General features: G+C 38.8%; 1 protein-coding gene across 6 annotated transcripts in view; it reads left to right on the top strand.

Annotated features, from left to right (window-relative positions):
• The window catches only part of LOC124159397 (serine/threonine-protein kinase N), a 95852-nt gene that overhangs the window by 47673 nt on the left and 32849 nt on the right, over positions 1-15330 (top strand). For 3 of the 6 annotated variants that reach the window (XM_046535224.1, XM_046535206.1, XM_046535217.1), the window contains exons 6-12: positions 5596-5918; positions 8190-8344; positions 11294-11381; positions 14102-14267; positions 14348-14546; positions 15017-15166; positions 15277-15306. In XM_046535224.1, coding sequence (XP_046391180.1) covers positions 5596-5918; positions 8190-8344; positions 11294-11381; positions 14102-14267; positions 14348-14546; positions 15017-15166; positions 15277-15306 — 1111 coding nt within the window. Of the gene's footprint in view, positions 1-1068; positions 3241-3427; positions 5102-5595; positions 5919-8189; positions 8345-11293; positions 11382-14101; positions 14268-14347; positions 14547-15016; positions 15167-15276; positions 15307-15330 lie in introns of those variants that run through there. The other 3 variants (XM_046535199.1, XM_046535181.1, XM_046535190.1) reach the window with 3 other exon arrangements.

Here is a 15330-nt window from a genome sequence, read left to right as displayed (position 1 = left end):
TTCCTAGGGTGTTATTTCCATTCCACTCGATGTTGAAACCAACTTCATGAACGTTTAAAGTGATTCTCTTGGAATAGCTAATAGAATAGAATAATATGTCGTCTAATAATTTTTTCAACCCAACTAAGGCTTCGATTCCTAACCCAAGAGATTCCTTGCTCCTTCTAGGGTTAGAGTACTTGTAAGGAAGAATATAATCCTCAGTTAATAGTGGCATTGCTTTCCTTTGGATAGGGCACCGTAGTTAATAATTCATTAGCGCTCATTTTCTGCTCTTCTGGTATGCCTGATATCCAAATTTCTGATCATAAATCTTACGGCGTTTGCAGTAGGGGTGATGTCACAACGATAGAAAATAATTGTAAGCATTATTTCTGATTTCGGAGGAAAAGGACTCAGAAGTAGTCTCGATGGATTTTATTGTGGCACTTTTTCGTAATGAATATGCATACTTAATGATAATCGGAGAATTCACGACTCCATTCATTCGTTTTACAATGGAAATGGAAATAAACCGGCTCATAAGCACGGAATTAGCGACAGTTAAAAATTTCGGGAGGAAGTAGCGTAAAGCCATTAAATCACGGCGTTGTAGTCGGAACGTAAATGTGATTGTGTGTGGAAAGGAACGCTTGTTGTAATTTGGCCCCAGTTTCTATATACTCAGGGTGCGTTGTCGGAACACGGAAATGTTCTCATGTTTTTTGATGCCGTTCCAACTTTCTGATCGCTCGCCCGCTCACTGCTTGTCCACACTAGAGCGATTTCATTCGCGCTCGGGAGCCGGGCAATTGCGGTGCATCCTAATCCTATTTGGCCTACCCCCGATAAGTGTGTTGATCCCTGTCGGAGCTCGAGGTGACGTTCGTGCATCGTTAACTAAAAATGAGTACTCGCTCTAAGAGATAAAAACGGAGAAAAGCGAGCGTGAGGAAGGGGAGGAGGCTTCTTGGGGGGATGGGCGCGCATTGGAAAGGGAGGGATGTACCTCCTCCCGTGGGCCCCGAAATAGAACCGCTCCACGCATCTGGCGCCGAGCCTGCCTTGCTGATCGAAAGCGTTCCTTCGTTCCCTACCTTTTGGGGTTTCAGTATCTCGCCCGGTGTAGAATAGGGTGCGTGCGGGCATACCACGTAACGGCAAATCCACCTGGTGGGAAGAACATGGGCTCATAACTTTTGGACCCCCTCGATAATTCCGCGGATTGATGCGTGGCTCGCTGATGACCATCTCAGGCGAGCGAATTGATTGTTCGTGTGGTACTCGCCCTCTACGCGCTTTCGTGTGTGGGGACTTTTGAAATAGTGTGTGACTATCTGTTGTGTGCCTCCGCGATGTTCTAGTCGTAAGCTATTCCGGTTGTGGAGGTTTTAGTGTATATTTTAGGACAGAAAAACTGAGTGGGAGTTTATTGACGTCCATTCACCCGTGAGAGAAAGTGAGCTCAATGAGTCAGCCAATAATCGGAGACCATTGGGGGACATTTTTGAATTACACTTGTATGAATTAAGAATATCTAGTGAAATGCTTCGTTTTCGTACATAATCGTATCGGCTGCTTCTTTTTTTTAAGACATTGGCTTATTGGAAATATTGTTGCCAAAGTTTTCATAGCAAGTGCGGACTATGATTTATTTTCGAGTAGACCTTTGAAATGAAATAATTTTAATTTTGTTGAAATTTAAATCACTGCTCATTTTACTAAAGTCAACTCTAAAGATGCTTGATGCAAGTCATAGACATTACTGGTGAAATTTATTGGTTGGCTAATTCGTTGTTTGCGACTACGAATGGCATTCGCTGATGTCGTTGCCCTCTCCGTGAGGGAAGAAAAGTTTATTTGGGCCCTTGGATACCTGGAAAACAATTAAAACAATTTTAATCTTTGACTCTTCGATAATTATTTCATTCGAGAACAAGATTTGGGACTGTGCTTCTTGTTGGTGCTCTTAATAATTCGTCTTGGACAGTAGTGCGTGATTTACAGTGCTGATCATAAGTATGTAATGCATTATTTAACTGACCGAAGATGAGGGATCGCTTACGGACAGGTGTGTGTACCCTGCGGCGACTTGAGTATACGAGAGCGCGGTGGGATCGGGTGGTGTCGTGATGCACAGCGTGTTGCCTGCCGTCCAGGATGTTCGGCCAGCCATCAATGGAGAGGGAGTGGTCGCTGCATGCGCAGCTGACCTTTTCCCATGGAGCGGGATGTGCATCTACCGCCGCAGCAAAGCCACAACTGACCACGAGCGGCAATGCCGCCGAGAACGTCCGTCCGGCCGCCGTTGTGTCAAACCTCCCTGGTGGTGGTGTGCACATGGAATATTCATGGAAAAATGGCAATAAACCGTCGCCTCAAAATGTGTCCATCAAACCAGATTCAAACCATCAATCCGGGAGCATAGTAGTGTCCCTCAAGCGGCATCAACATGAGCCAAGAAGCCACTCTTTTCATTTTGTGCCCATGTCAAGTTCTGGCCCTCACTCAAGAGGCGATAGTAATTCCTCCAGAAATCCACCCGGTACTCTAGTTGGTCCATCAGTGTCAAGGCCTCGTCATCAAGATTCAGGATATTATTCACCACCCACATATGCTACCTTACCAAGATGTGCACCATCCAACAATGTGACCTCTCCTCACTCATGCACCCTAGTATTGTCATCTAATGTGCCGCTCCATTCTGCAAGCTCAGGGACAGCCATTCCCTCCAGCAAAGTAATAGATTCATCTGGTTTCCCTCTTCAAGGACAACTTCTCCTATATCCTGGGCAAACTTTGAGGGTTGATCTGCCAAGGAGTCAAAGTTTGAAAACCTCTTCAGCACCTCCGCCTACATTGCATCGTTCCTCTGCCACCACACCATTAGAAGAAGAATGTAGACCTACTCGGCCAACTACTCTCAATGTGTATAGCTCACCTTTGAGTCCTAGTCGAGAAAGGGTCAAAGTATTGACTCATGGAGGGAATAGTGTCGGGAGCAGTGTTCCATCTCCGCATACTTTCCAGGAAGTGCCAGTGATAAAAGTTCAGGACCAGAGTACTCAAGGCATGGTTTCAAATCGTGATGCATCCTGCCAGACATCTCAAAGTTCTGTGAAAAAGCTATCATCCTCCAGGTCAGGCAGCAAAAGCTATGATTCTCGAAGAAAGACTGACTCAGAAATTTATAGCTCATCATCTAGTTTCCATTTACATCCACCGTCTGATCCTCACTATGGAATAGGAGAAGAAGTAAAGGTAAGAACTCTGTTGAGTACTTTATTTCAGTTTATATGTAAAGAAAATACAGATTTACGATGCTGTGATCATTAGAGTACCTTCCTTAAGAATAAATAAGTAATTACTGACTATTCATGATACAGCTGCATTCAAATGAATCCTTTGTTATTTTTTGAGGTTTATGCAGTTTTTTCTATGATTCCAGAAAAACAAACTGAGAAGATCTCCTGCTCGTCTCAGGGGAACATCTCCGTTTCAAGGAATGAAGCCCAAAGCCTCAACTAGCTTTTCCTTGAAATCAAATGGGAAAAAAAGGCAAAAGCCAAGAACGGTTCACATAGATGTATACTGCACTGCATCCGAAGATGATGCTGATGCCAGCCAGTCCACGTCTTCACCAGATTATGGGAAACATTCAAGTGAGGAAGATTCTACTTCATCTCCTCAGACTGTTTATGAATCGGAAGACTTTAGAGTTGTTCATAGTAAAGCAAAAAAGAACCAGCTCCCTGCTGCATTTTTACATTCTCAAGAAAAGACCTGCAAGAAAGAGGTTGCAAAAGAAACTGTTTCTTCAAATAGTAATGAAGGAGTGGTTCAGAAAAAGGAGGGTCTCTCAGAAAGCACGGAAACCTCAAAATTCCAAATACCTTCTGATACTAGTGATAGTGTGGATCCAAAAGTTTCTAAAGCCATGCAACCTATTGCATCAAAGAGCAGTGGAATGGGAGCTTGCGGTGGTTGTGGAGGCCCCACCAGGGACCCTTCATGGTCAACCCTGTCAGCTTCAAGTGGTCTTCCATTCAATGATGATGACGATTCTGACTCAACTGCTACTTCTTGGAAAGATACCACCACAGATATGGGTGACAATGACATTGAAAGGAGTTTTTCTAGCTTAGTCCAGAGTGATAGTTTTGAGTATGCAGATGATGAGGATTTGCGTAGGATTAGGCAAAAGGAGCTTGAATGGTCTGTGCCAAGTCCCTCATCAGGGGCAAGGGCAATAGGTCCACGGACTTGGCGTTCTCCACAGGTAGAGAGGTTGCAATATCTGCAGCAGCTAAGGTTCAAGCATTTAATTGCCAAGCACATGAGGAAACCTACTCCAGGTCCAATGTCTGATAAGTGCAGTGAAGACTCTCTTGAGTCTTCAGATGTAAGTGAAGAAAGTGAAGTGATTGAAAATATTACCAATGGTGTGAAGGGTAAATTAGTTAGTTCAAAGCCCAAAACATCCGAGTGCCTTGTCATTAACAAAGATAACGATTCTAGAAAGTTATCTCCATTGAATCCCTCATCTGATTCACCAGTGAGAGGAGCAGTTTCCCCTCCAGCACAACTTAGGCGAGCTTTATCACCACGCTGGGTTGCTCCTCCTGGAGGCCCATTTGTGCCCCATATTGACTCTATTAATTCTCCTGGTTCAGGGTCCACGCCACGGATTATACCGTCTAAGTCTAGTGTTGTGTCTCCATTCACTAGTCTTCAAGGTGCAAGAACAGATCCAATGTCAAAAGCAGAACGATTTGGTACAATAATAGGAAGATTTCGAAAGCCTGGTCATCATGTTGGTCCATCCAAAAATGCAGAATGTGGTTGTGAACACTGTCGTCAGTATTTTAGTAAGTTCTCTCATTCAGTGGATGAACGTTATCGAGAACGTACAAAGTCAGTGGGTGATATGCCCATTGGTAGGGATAAAACAGATCCTTGGTCTTCAGTGTCATCAATGCAAACTTCTCTACCTGCTGATGTAGAATCCCAAGTGAATTCAAGGAGCCACAATTCCAGCATAGAAGTGCCCAGTTTATCTGATAGTGAAGTGGAAAAGAATATAGCGAGTAATGGTGGTAGACCACAGTCACAGAATGAAAAGGCAAGGAATTCCACTTCATCTAACGGTAGTCATGTAGGTAAGCTTGTTGGAGAGGTTTAGCGTGCCTTCCCATGCATTTATATTGTGAATTTTTCAGGAATAATGATGATGGTAAAAGGACATGAGTGAGTTTTTTTACTCTGCTGAAGCTTTAACATAATGATTGAGCTAGAGTGAATGATTACAATTTGTGCTATAAATTCTGTGAATAAATGTGCAATGAAACACTATTACTTATCTCCTATTATTTAATGGAAAATTGTGAGCCATCTGTTGTTATTATGATTTTTCATTATTTGATTGCATTTTCTCAGCATCATGTAGCCTTAAGCAGAAGTTTAGGATTATTCTTTTTATAACTGATCACCCATTAAGGAACAGGTTAATGGAATTGCATTTGTTGTTTTACCACTTCTTGTGGCAAGATTTTTGGAAGAGTCCCTCAGTTGAAAATACCCCCGGTTGGCAATGAAAATGGGGGTGCATTCTTACAGGCACAAGTAAGCCTTGGCGAGTCTAGCAGAAAACTTGATCTCCTGAGGAAGTCATTGGAGCTGCGACGGCAAGAACTTCCTCCTGATTCTCCTGCAGCAGCTCAACTCAAATGTGAACTTCAAAATGTCCAACCAGCAAGTCCTGTACCTGTCACCTACACAAGTCTACAGCCATTCCGGAACTCATCAGGAATTGTAGGTACTGGTGGCCCTGGTGAAGTTACAAGAGGAAGTGGAAGTTTTAGCTTCCCTGGGATTGGGAAAGTGCCTCCAGTATCTCCATTGGGACGAACAGCTGCCGTCACTGGGAAATTAGAAGTGAGGTAAATATTTAAAAAGTCTTCTTGCTTTATTCTGCCATTTGTGGTAATTAGGTCTGGTGGCTAGCTTAGAAGCTGGTTTTATCATTGCATTTATTTTCATTAGATCCAATCTCCTGAAAGTTATTCTTGGATAGTTCTGTATTTCTCACTGAAATAATTTTATTCTATAAGATGAAGAGTGTGAATCTGGGACTTGAAGTAGGCACCACAAATTTCAATTGGCTGAATAATTCACTGTAAAATTGTCCTAGGGGTTGATGACCCAAAATTTGCATGGTCATATAATGAGATGACTGCTGATCCTAGATCGAAGGCGATTTTAACCTTTGAAGTAGGAATAGTAGCATGAGGGGTCATGAATTTCTATTTTATATGCCACTGGATCATACATCTTAAATGCAGAAATAATCCATCATTGTTTTTTTTTTCATTGATGAACAACAGTCCTATGTATCAGTTGAATTCTTATTATGTCTTTGAGAACCCTCATTGTATGAAGATGGATTTATGCGCAATCTTTTCTTATTCTCAAATGATCACACCGTATGTCCTGCTGCACTTTTCAAGCACGATTTCATGATTTGAAAGATTGAGCCATGCCTAAAACATTCAAACCTAAGGGAAGCTAAAATGTCCACAGTTATTCCCTTATTCTTAATTGGAGGCTCCTTCTTCCCAAGAGAATTACATGGTGTTATTTCCAGTCTCCCCTCTGGCATCTTTGCTCTATCCACACCTCAGCATTATGGTTTTTGATATTAGTTTGAAATTGCTAAAAAAAACTAATTTCATCAAGAAAATACTGCTATGCCATACTAAATAATATCACTATCGTGGAATATTAAATTTGGAGCCAATATTTACTGCAATCATGGAAACATTAATTATCTACCAACAGTAATCAACGACAATTATCTAAATTATCCTCATTTACATCATCCCCCTTCTATCTAAATATAAATTATATAAATTGTCTGAAGATAAATTTTCATATCCTGATACTCTCCCACCTCCTCTTGCTGGCCATGAAGCTTAGCACCTACTATTTGCTTTCCACACTACTCCACTGCACTGCTCTACTCATTGTCAAAGTTATCATGTTATCAGAAGTATGCGAAACTCAAAAATTGTTTCTTTCACTGCCCACAATTTACTTCCTATTCATTTACAATTTTTCATTTGCTTTCACAGCTCTCAAAATTCTTTTTTCTAGAAAATTATGTTTAATTGCCGTACACTTCATAAAAATTCATCAGCCATTTCCTTAAACCATATTCCCTTCTTGCTCTCCAACTTTATGATCCTTCAGTTCATGGAATTAAGCTCAATGTTACCCTCATTCGATTAATTTTAAATACCACCCTCACTTTCAACATCATGGTACATTTTCTGTCAAATACCTGGTCCTGCAGTGAATTGTCACTCCAAGCAATTTTTTACTAGCAGTCTTAGCAATTGCTAGTTTGATCGATCAGAGAATAAGTAATCCATTAAATTATTATTTGGGAATTAAAATTAAGTATTTGTGTTGTGGTAGCTCACTATGCCTTATGTCTCAGTTGTTCTGTGCCCTTTACTCCAAGGACCTAATTGTGTATATGTATATCGTTTGTGAATCAGTAACCTATAACTCATAAACTAATATTTTTATTGTAAAATGTGATAGAGTTTGAACTGTAAAAAGACCTTTGGTTTTCATTCTTTTGATCCATTGCCCTTTTGTCGATCTATTCATGGTGAAAGGATGATGTCCTTAACTCTAATGCTGGTAAATCGTTGATGTCAACTACTCCTTCTGAATGGCTCTGTGCTTCTCAGTCCCTGCTCTCTTCCTAACATTAGCTTTGCATTGTTCATTGTTGCTTACACAATTGTGAGCAAATTATTTGACCATTAACTTCTCCCTAAATGAGCCAATGAACCAGAACTCAAGTAACGTCTCCTGCTCATGGAAAGCACCTGGCAACTTTCAATTTTTTTTTAATTCAACTTACGAAAAAATGGCTGAATGAGGATGAATTTTACTCTCCCTAGTTTGCCAATTGATGTCGAAGAAACCAATGTAGGCCACCCAGCAGAATTTACATTTGCCTTCTAGTGCACAAATTCTGAAGATAAGCCATTTACCTAACCAGGATTCCTTGAAGTTGGAAGCATTTCAGTTGAGCTACCTAGATATCCTATCTACTTATATCCCTGGTTTCAGTATTCATCTACATAGATGATCGCCTTATAATTCAGTTTTTAATGCCACTTACATTAATTCTTTAGGTTAATGGGATGTCAAGATTTGTTGGAAGAGGTACCTGGACGTTCAAGAAGGGATAAAGAGATTACAGGAAGCCCAGGAGATCTCCGCTCCTTTGTGAAAGGAGTGACCAGTCGAAGTTCTAGCAAGTCTTACAGTGTTAAGGATGAAACAAGCAGTGAGTACTTAAATATGTTTTGTTGTCAGTAATTGTATGAATTTCAAGACACCTTTTTCATGTCATTAAATATATTGCATTGAACACCATAGGAAAGACTTATTAGTAGCAGTCTGGGGATTTTGGCGAGACGCGATTTGGCAAAATAGCCCAAAATAACGCGAAATCCATAAATAAAAATGAAATTTCGCATTTTTTTGCAATTTTAGGTGGATTATCGAAAAAATCACATCTAACGAGTCATAATCTATTAAAGCCTAAGCATTCATAGTTTAACGCTGCCGACATTCATTTGCTTTATCTCATTACGATTCCAAGGTCAATTGGCTCGTTTAGTCTCGTGCATAACGCATCCGCTTAATACGCGCACTGTAGTGATTTCTCCACCAGAATTTGCCGTTAAATTTATCACAGCCTCTCTCTTCGATTCACATGTATCAATCCTGAAATATTTAGAATGAGGCGCTTTCTCACCTGAAGAATTAGATATTATGAATTAAAAATGTGCGGAAATAAATTTAACGCGGCCGCGGAAGAGCAGAAATACAAGCTCACGCGCCTGGTACGCGTTAATGCCGAGCAGCAATTCCGGTGATGAACCGCGACAGATTAGACAGCGTTATTGGATAACTTGTTGCAGGAAAACCTTGAGTGTGGGTCTAATGCATCAATTTCGTTGACTTAAACACAGCCGCTGGCTGGGACAGGACCGCCATTCACGGCATGGTCCACAGCGTGGCAGAGAGTCGTCTCATCTGAAAGCGGCCTGAACTTCACGGTGTCGTGACGTGAACGGCGGCCGGCTAAAAGTCGTTTCGTCAGAAAGCGGCCTCAATGTAGCACTGCCTGTATTTCACACCGTAGACAGCGCACCGCCGGGCTGGATTGAAATGGGTGGCCGTCAACGGCACGATTCGATTCGTTTAAAGACATCCATAGAAACATATGGTTGTTTGAAAGCACAAAGCGCTGGCAGTTTGGGGAAGGGAAGTAAGGAACAGAAAGGATAGGAGAGGGGGTTCTCCTTATTAGCAGATGGGTCGTCGAATATTTGGCTCTCCACTGAGCTACAATGCAAAACAAAAACCATTTTGACATTGGCCAAATCTAATATCTAATTATTCAGGTGAGAAAGCGTATCATTCTAGATGTTTCAGGATTGATAAATGGGAAAAAAAATTTCAAGTTCCTTTGAATCCGATTATGTTTTGTTAAGTGTGCTTCTTTCACTGCCTTTCCTGACCGATTGGCAACAGCTGTAATCAAAACTAAGCAATTTTGTTGTATCTAGCTGCTGTCCTACCTTCCCTCAACACCTGGGTGAGGGGTATCGAAAGCGAACCCATGACATGAAATATTTTGGCCAATTTGTAAGTTATACAGTACTATGGTTATGCTGTAGCTACCCAGCACTCGGTGTGAAAACACCATCGTGACATGTTGTTTTGCGGTTGGACTGTTTTTTTTATCATAGTTCTAGCCTGAAATATTGACCAAAGGATAGGAATTTTAAAATGTCAAAAGCTAGTGATAATGTTCATACCAGGGCAAGTGATTTCAGCTGAGAAGGATTTTATGTGAAAGACAGAGTATTACTGTGCAAAGTTTGCTGTAAAATATTTGAATTTGAAATATGTGACACGTTGTTAAAGCACATCAGTAGCGATAAACATAAATGTGCGAAAGAAAGGGGACCCGCAAAACCACAGCTATCATTTGAACACACAGTCACTCAGTCAAAGAATACGAAGGAGAAGCTTGTTGGTGCTACTATTGAAGAATTTTTAAAGGCTTTATTTAGTGTAGAGAAACTTGACAATCAAAAAATTCTGGAATGGCTCTCAAAGTATACACATATAAGGTAGTGGGGTTTGCTGTTTGCTGATCGCATTCGCCAAGACTACATACTTGAAACATTCATGTACCTTGAACCAATATAACTTCAACCATTTCCTTCATTTAGTTTTATGAGAAATTTTGTACAATCGAAATTGTGTTAAATGTTATGAAAAATGAATAATAAAAGTATAAGTATTTATGAAATGTGTACCATAAAATAATAAAACGCCTGTAAATGTGGAAAAATTGTAGCATTTTAATAACACCGCCAAGATGTTCTATAACACTGAAATCATATGGTTTTATAAAGAATTTTAGCAAAAAATAAAACCACTTTCACGGACCTCTACTTATTAATTGCCATCAGTTTATTCGTTGGTAAATTTTGATAAATTAGATGAGTAAATTTCAGTCAGACCTTTATTTGTTATTATATCTCTTATCTGATTTGTACAATAATTTCTTATTTCCTCTGTTAGAAATACAAAGTTAACCATTTATAGTCTCCACACTACAAGAAATAAGTGTATCGTATAGCCCCAATAAAAGATATCTTTCATTTTAACCAATCTGTCAGTGCAAAATCTTATTTTCAGGTATAAGAAACTGGGGGTTATTTTCTACTAGTACTACATTGAACTCTGTAAATCACTGCTTTCTTTTGAGGAAAAAAAATTAAAATTCCTCCTTGTTTTTCGTGCAGCATAACCATTGCACAAAAGTTTTAAATAACCCTCACGTTCTAAATGGATTTATTACTGTCTATAGTAGTTAAAAATCTTAGAAGATTCCATTAAGTGTTTGTATATTTTCTCTTTATTCATTTTTATCTGTTGACAAGATTTTTCAATTATTTTGATTTGTTAACTATATAAATGGATTGTCTTTATGCATTTTATTTTTATTTTTAACCTTCAATCACTTAGAAAATGTTTCCCATCTTAAAAATTTATGTTAAATTTTTGACTTAAGTAATATTTTTCATGAGTACTCTTAACGGAAAGGAATGCTATTTCAGCTATAATCAGGCTATCATAGAAAATGTTTAAATTCATTTTATTTCAAGGAGCATAGTTATCTGTGTGTAATAATCTTTCTTTTTCCTTGTAGATGAAATTATGGCTGTGTTGAAATTGGACAATCAAACTGTCGGTCAAACTAATTGGCGCCCTTGTTCTCAACAAGCATGGGATCAAAGGTAAATATTATGTAAAATTTGTAGTGAGGTTGCATGTTTGAGCCTTCTTGTAGCACTCAGACTTTTCTTGTTCCATTTTGCCAACCCCACGTTTACCCTGCCTGCCTCTTGCAAAAAATGCTAAACAGGTACAAACAGTTAACCATCCAACCTTTGGCTTGGCCCAACAGTGCTTTAACATTATCGATCTTTTGGGAATCAGTCTGTCGATTTGACTAGGCCTTGCCCCCATTGATTGCTGTTGTTCGGGTATTAATTCTTTTTCTGTCAAATATTTAAAGCGTATTTGTTAAGCCAGAATTTGTAAATACATATAATAGTATAATAAAGAAGTATTTACATCTTATCAATTTTTGTGAAAGTCATTGGTCTTGCTTCAAGAACTTCTAAAAATATATTGAGAATTTTTATTTCTCTATCTTGGCATTGTGGGGAAACTTAAGGTGCATGAAAATGTTAATTGTTAGGATATGAATGCAAGGTTTCACCATTTTATATTAATATATAGTAATTTTAAAGTAATAGTTTAATAATACACCCATGTCTCGTATAGCGCAAGGGATGCGTTCCTTGGGGTCTTTGCGCTATACGAATTTGCGTTATACGAGAGCGTTTTAACATAGGGAAGATAGGGATGCGTTCCTGGTAGCATAGGTCTTGGGTATTGAATTTCCTCTAAAACATCTATATTCCCATAAAAAGCCTTATAAAACATTATTTCTATAAATATTTATAGTTTAAAACATCTTTAAAGATAGTATTCACGCATTCCAAGACTTTTATTCACGTTAAAAAAAATTCTTACGTGCTTTCGAAATTCCGTCCTGTCGTGCGGGTGGGCTAACATCTGCTATCTCAGGGGATCGTAATGCGTTGCCGGCAGTTGATGATTTTTCAAACTAGTCTAAAAACAACTATTGTGTCACCCAGGACCTTTTGTCGCTCATCGAAATGACAGGAAAATGCTACTTTAAATGCCATTTCATAGCTAGCGGAGTTTATGAATGATAAATCATTTTAATTTGAAGTCCTCCGAGTCATTAGCAGCTACGTGAAACAGTCTTTAAATGCCTTGAAACCTGACCCAGGTTTTCCTTCCCTGAAAATGAATGAACGAGAATGCATTCTTTTCCAAAAGAATATCGTCTCATCAACACTAAAAACTAGTTGAGGGGGAAAGGAGCCACTTTCAATAACAGCTTGGAGTTCATCAGAAAATGTTGTGGTGGCTGCGCTATCAACACTTGCAGATTCACCTGATATCGCCGCACTGAAAATACCTGCTTGCCGTTTAAATTCTGGAACCAACCGGAGCTTTCACTTAATGTCTCGGAGCGATTACCACTCTCGTCTTTTTGTACTGATTCACCATGAACTTTCCGCATGTGTAGACCGCTTGGTTGAAGTTGGTGCGGCTGAGGTCGCTGATATTTTAGCTTCGTCTTTATTCAGAATAAGGCATCGTGAGTTTAAACTTCCGCGCAATATCACTTTGACGCTCTCCATTTTCAAAGCAATTGACCTCACTCAAGTCCTCTTCTAGGTTAATGGTTTTTCTTGATAAATTCTTGATTTTTCTACACGCATTCCTATTTTTTGCCATATTCTCTTGGTTTTTACCCTGTATGGCTCTATCTAAATCACCTTCTTCTCTGAACTGTATTCCTGAGACGCAGAAGGGCTATGACTGCGGGGAGGGAACGAAGCCATTGTGTTTAAGACTCTATAGCGGACCCTTTTATGTGTTGATGCTATTCATGCGCAACTCGGTCACCGCTCCATTTCTCCCCCGTGAATACCGATGACCTTGAAGGCTTTAGCGTAGACTCTCTACCTGGAAGGCAATCGCCCGGTAACCTACGACGGCAAAAATACGACTCAAACCGTATTGCTGAAAAAAAAAACTCTTTTCCACTAGCCCCACGCTTAATTAACGATCTAAATTATTTATTATCATTCTGTTAAGGAGACGAGATAAATCTTCGGTAGGCCGGCTATCTAGACCCAATGACGAGTAATACTTTTGGCAATTGCGCAGCAATGAATTTCGATTAACATATAAACAAAAAAGAAGATTTGAGGCAAGAAATAATATTAATATGCGTAAATTGATAGAAATTTCGTGTGTACTTAGCGCAAGTTCACGTTTTATCACGAGAGCGTTTAAGATTTTTGATTAGGCTACACTGCGTTGCAATGTTTCCCCGAGGAACGAATTTGCGCTATATCGAAATTGCGCTAATCGAAATTGCGCTATACGAGACATGGGTGTAATGGTACAGTAAGTAGATATAAATAAGAGAGATATGGCTGTGTTCATCTTTTCCATGTCTCTTCTGTTCTATTTTTCGGAAGTTGCACTTCCTTGATTTATGTTACTTCAATTGAATTAGGTAAAAATTGTCATTTATTTTTTTGTTATTCTGCCTCTAAAGAAGTTCATTTTGATATATACTAGGAGGGTTTCTTTCTCCTTTAGCACTGGAGGTCATTTTACACTAAACCACTGGTTTTGCCATAGCAAAATAAATGACAATTGCTTTGCTTACTTGACTCAATCTTAAGTGTTGCTGGTAGAAAACCTGTTAAATTAAACAACTGTACAATTTTTTTTTCTTATGGCTACAAAAATCCTGTTTTTATTTTATTGCTAACACTGAAACCCTTTCAGAGATATTTCTTGCTTTCATTTTATTCATTTATAATCTTTTTTTTATTAGGTTCAGCATAGATCTTGATAAGTCAAGAGAGCTTGAAATAGGCATATTTTGGAGGGACTGGCGGTCTTTGTGTGCAATTAAGTTTCTCCGTTTGGAAGAGTTTATTGATGATGTGAGACATGGAATGGCTTTGCAATTAGAACCACAAGGTCTCTTATTTGCTGAGGTAAGCTCCTGAAAATGTTATGAATAAAAAATTATTTACTAAATATTTTATGTATATTTAATTCACTGTTTTATTTTTAGATCAAATTTTTGAACCCCATGATTTCAAGAAAACCTAAACTGCAGCGACAAAAGAAAATTTTCAAACAACAGGGTAAAAATTTCCCGCGGCCAAATCAGATGAACATAAACGTTGCAACGTGGGGTAGATTGCTCAAGAGGTCTAATCCATCCATGCAAAATAGTCAGGATAGCTGTGCCAATGAACCTAGTACTCCCGGTATGTATGTAGTAAGCTATTCTATAATAATTTGATGAAAGACGTCGCATTATATGATTACACTAAATGTATGTGCTGTAAAGGGGAATATCTTGTTTAGGCTCTGGATTGAGGAAATTGTATGTATTAAACCAATATAATTGGTATAAAAATTTTATGTACTTGCATTTTTATCATCGCATCTTCTTTTTCTCTCTATGATTTTACTTAGAGCTTGAGTATGTATGTAACTCAAATAATGCTTTTTAAAGGTCTTATTTCTCTTCCACTCACCAAGTCATACTTTGATGTTTTTCATCAATTATACCCATTGTTTATTCATTGTCACTGGAAAGAGTTTTGAGCAGTTATGATTTACATATTTTCTTGATAGCGAATAATAGCAGTGATATTTTAAGGTGTTCATTGACCTTTAAGTTGTTTTTTGTATTTTCTTAGATGTAAAAATAATGTTTATTGATACATTCCAGAAAGATATACTCCTGAAACAGTATTCATTAGTAGTAAGCAAGATGCTCTCTGTGAAAGTAGGCCCTATCGTGGTCACCTTCCAGCAGTTTTGTGTATAAGCATTTACAATGCTTTTAAGCATTATTTTCAAGTGAAAATATGTGAAAAAGGTACGATATGCGTGTGTTATAGCCTTCAGTGCAACATTGATTCAATCCAATCACCTTGTGATTGAAAGGTGGATACAGAAGTTCTTTTTCTTTTTCATAATACCTTATAGTGCCTGGCAAGTTATTTAGATTGTTTAAAAGTGAGTACATCATCAATAATGTGT

The sequence above is a fragment of the Ischnura elegans genome, chromosome 1, assembly GCF_921293095.1.
Source record: "Ischnura elegans chromosome 1, ioIscEleg1.1, whole genome shotgun sequence".
In the NCBI taxonomy this organism is placed as follows: Eukaryota; Metazoa; Arthropoda; class Insecta; order Odonata; family Coenagrionidae; genus Ischnura; species Ischnura elegans.
The sequence above is the reverse complement of the archived record's forward strand: the minus strand, read 5'-3'. Positions and strand labels throughout refer to the sequence as shown.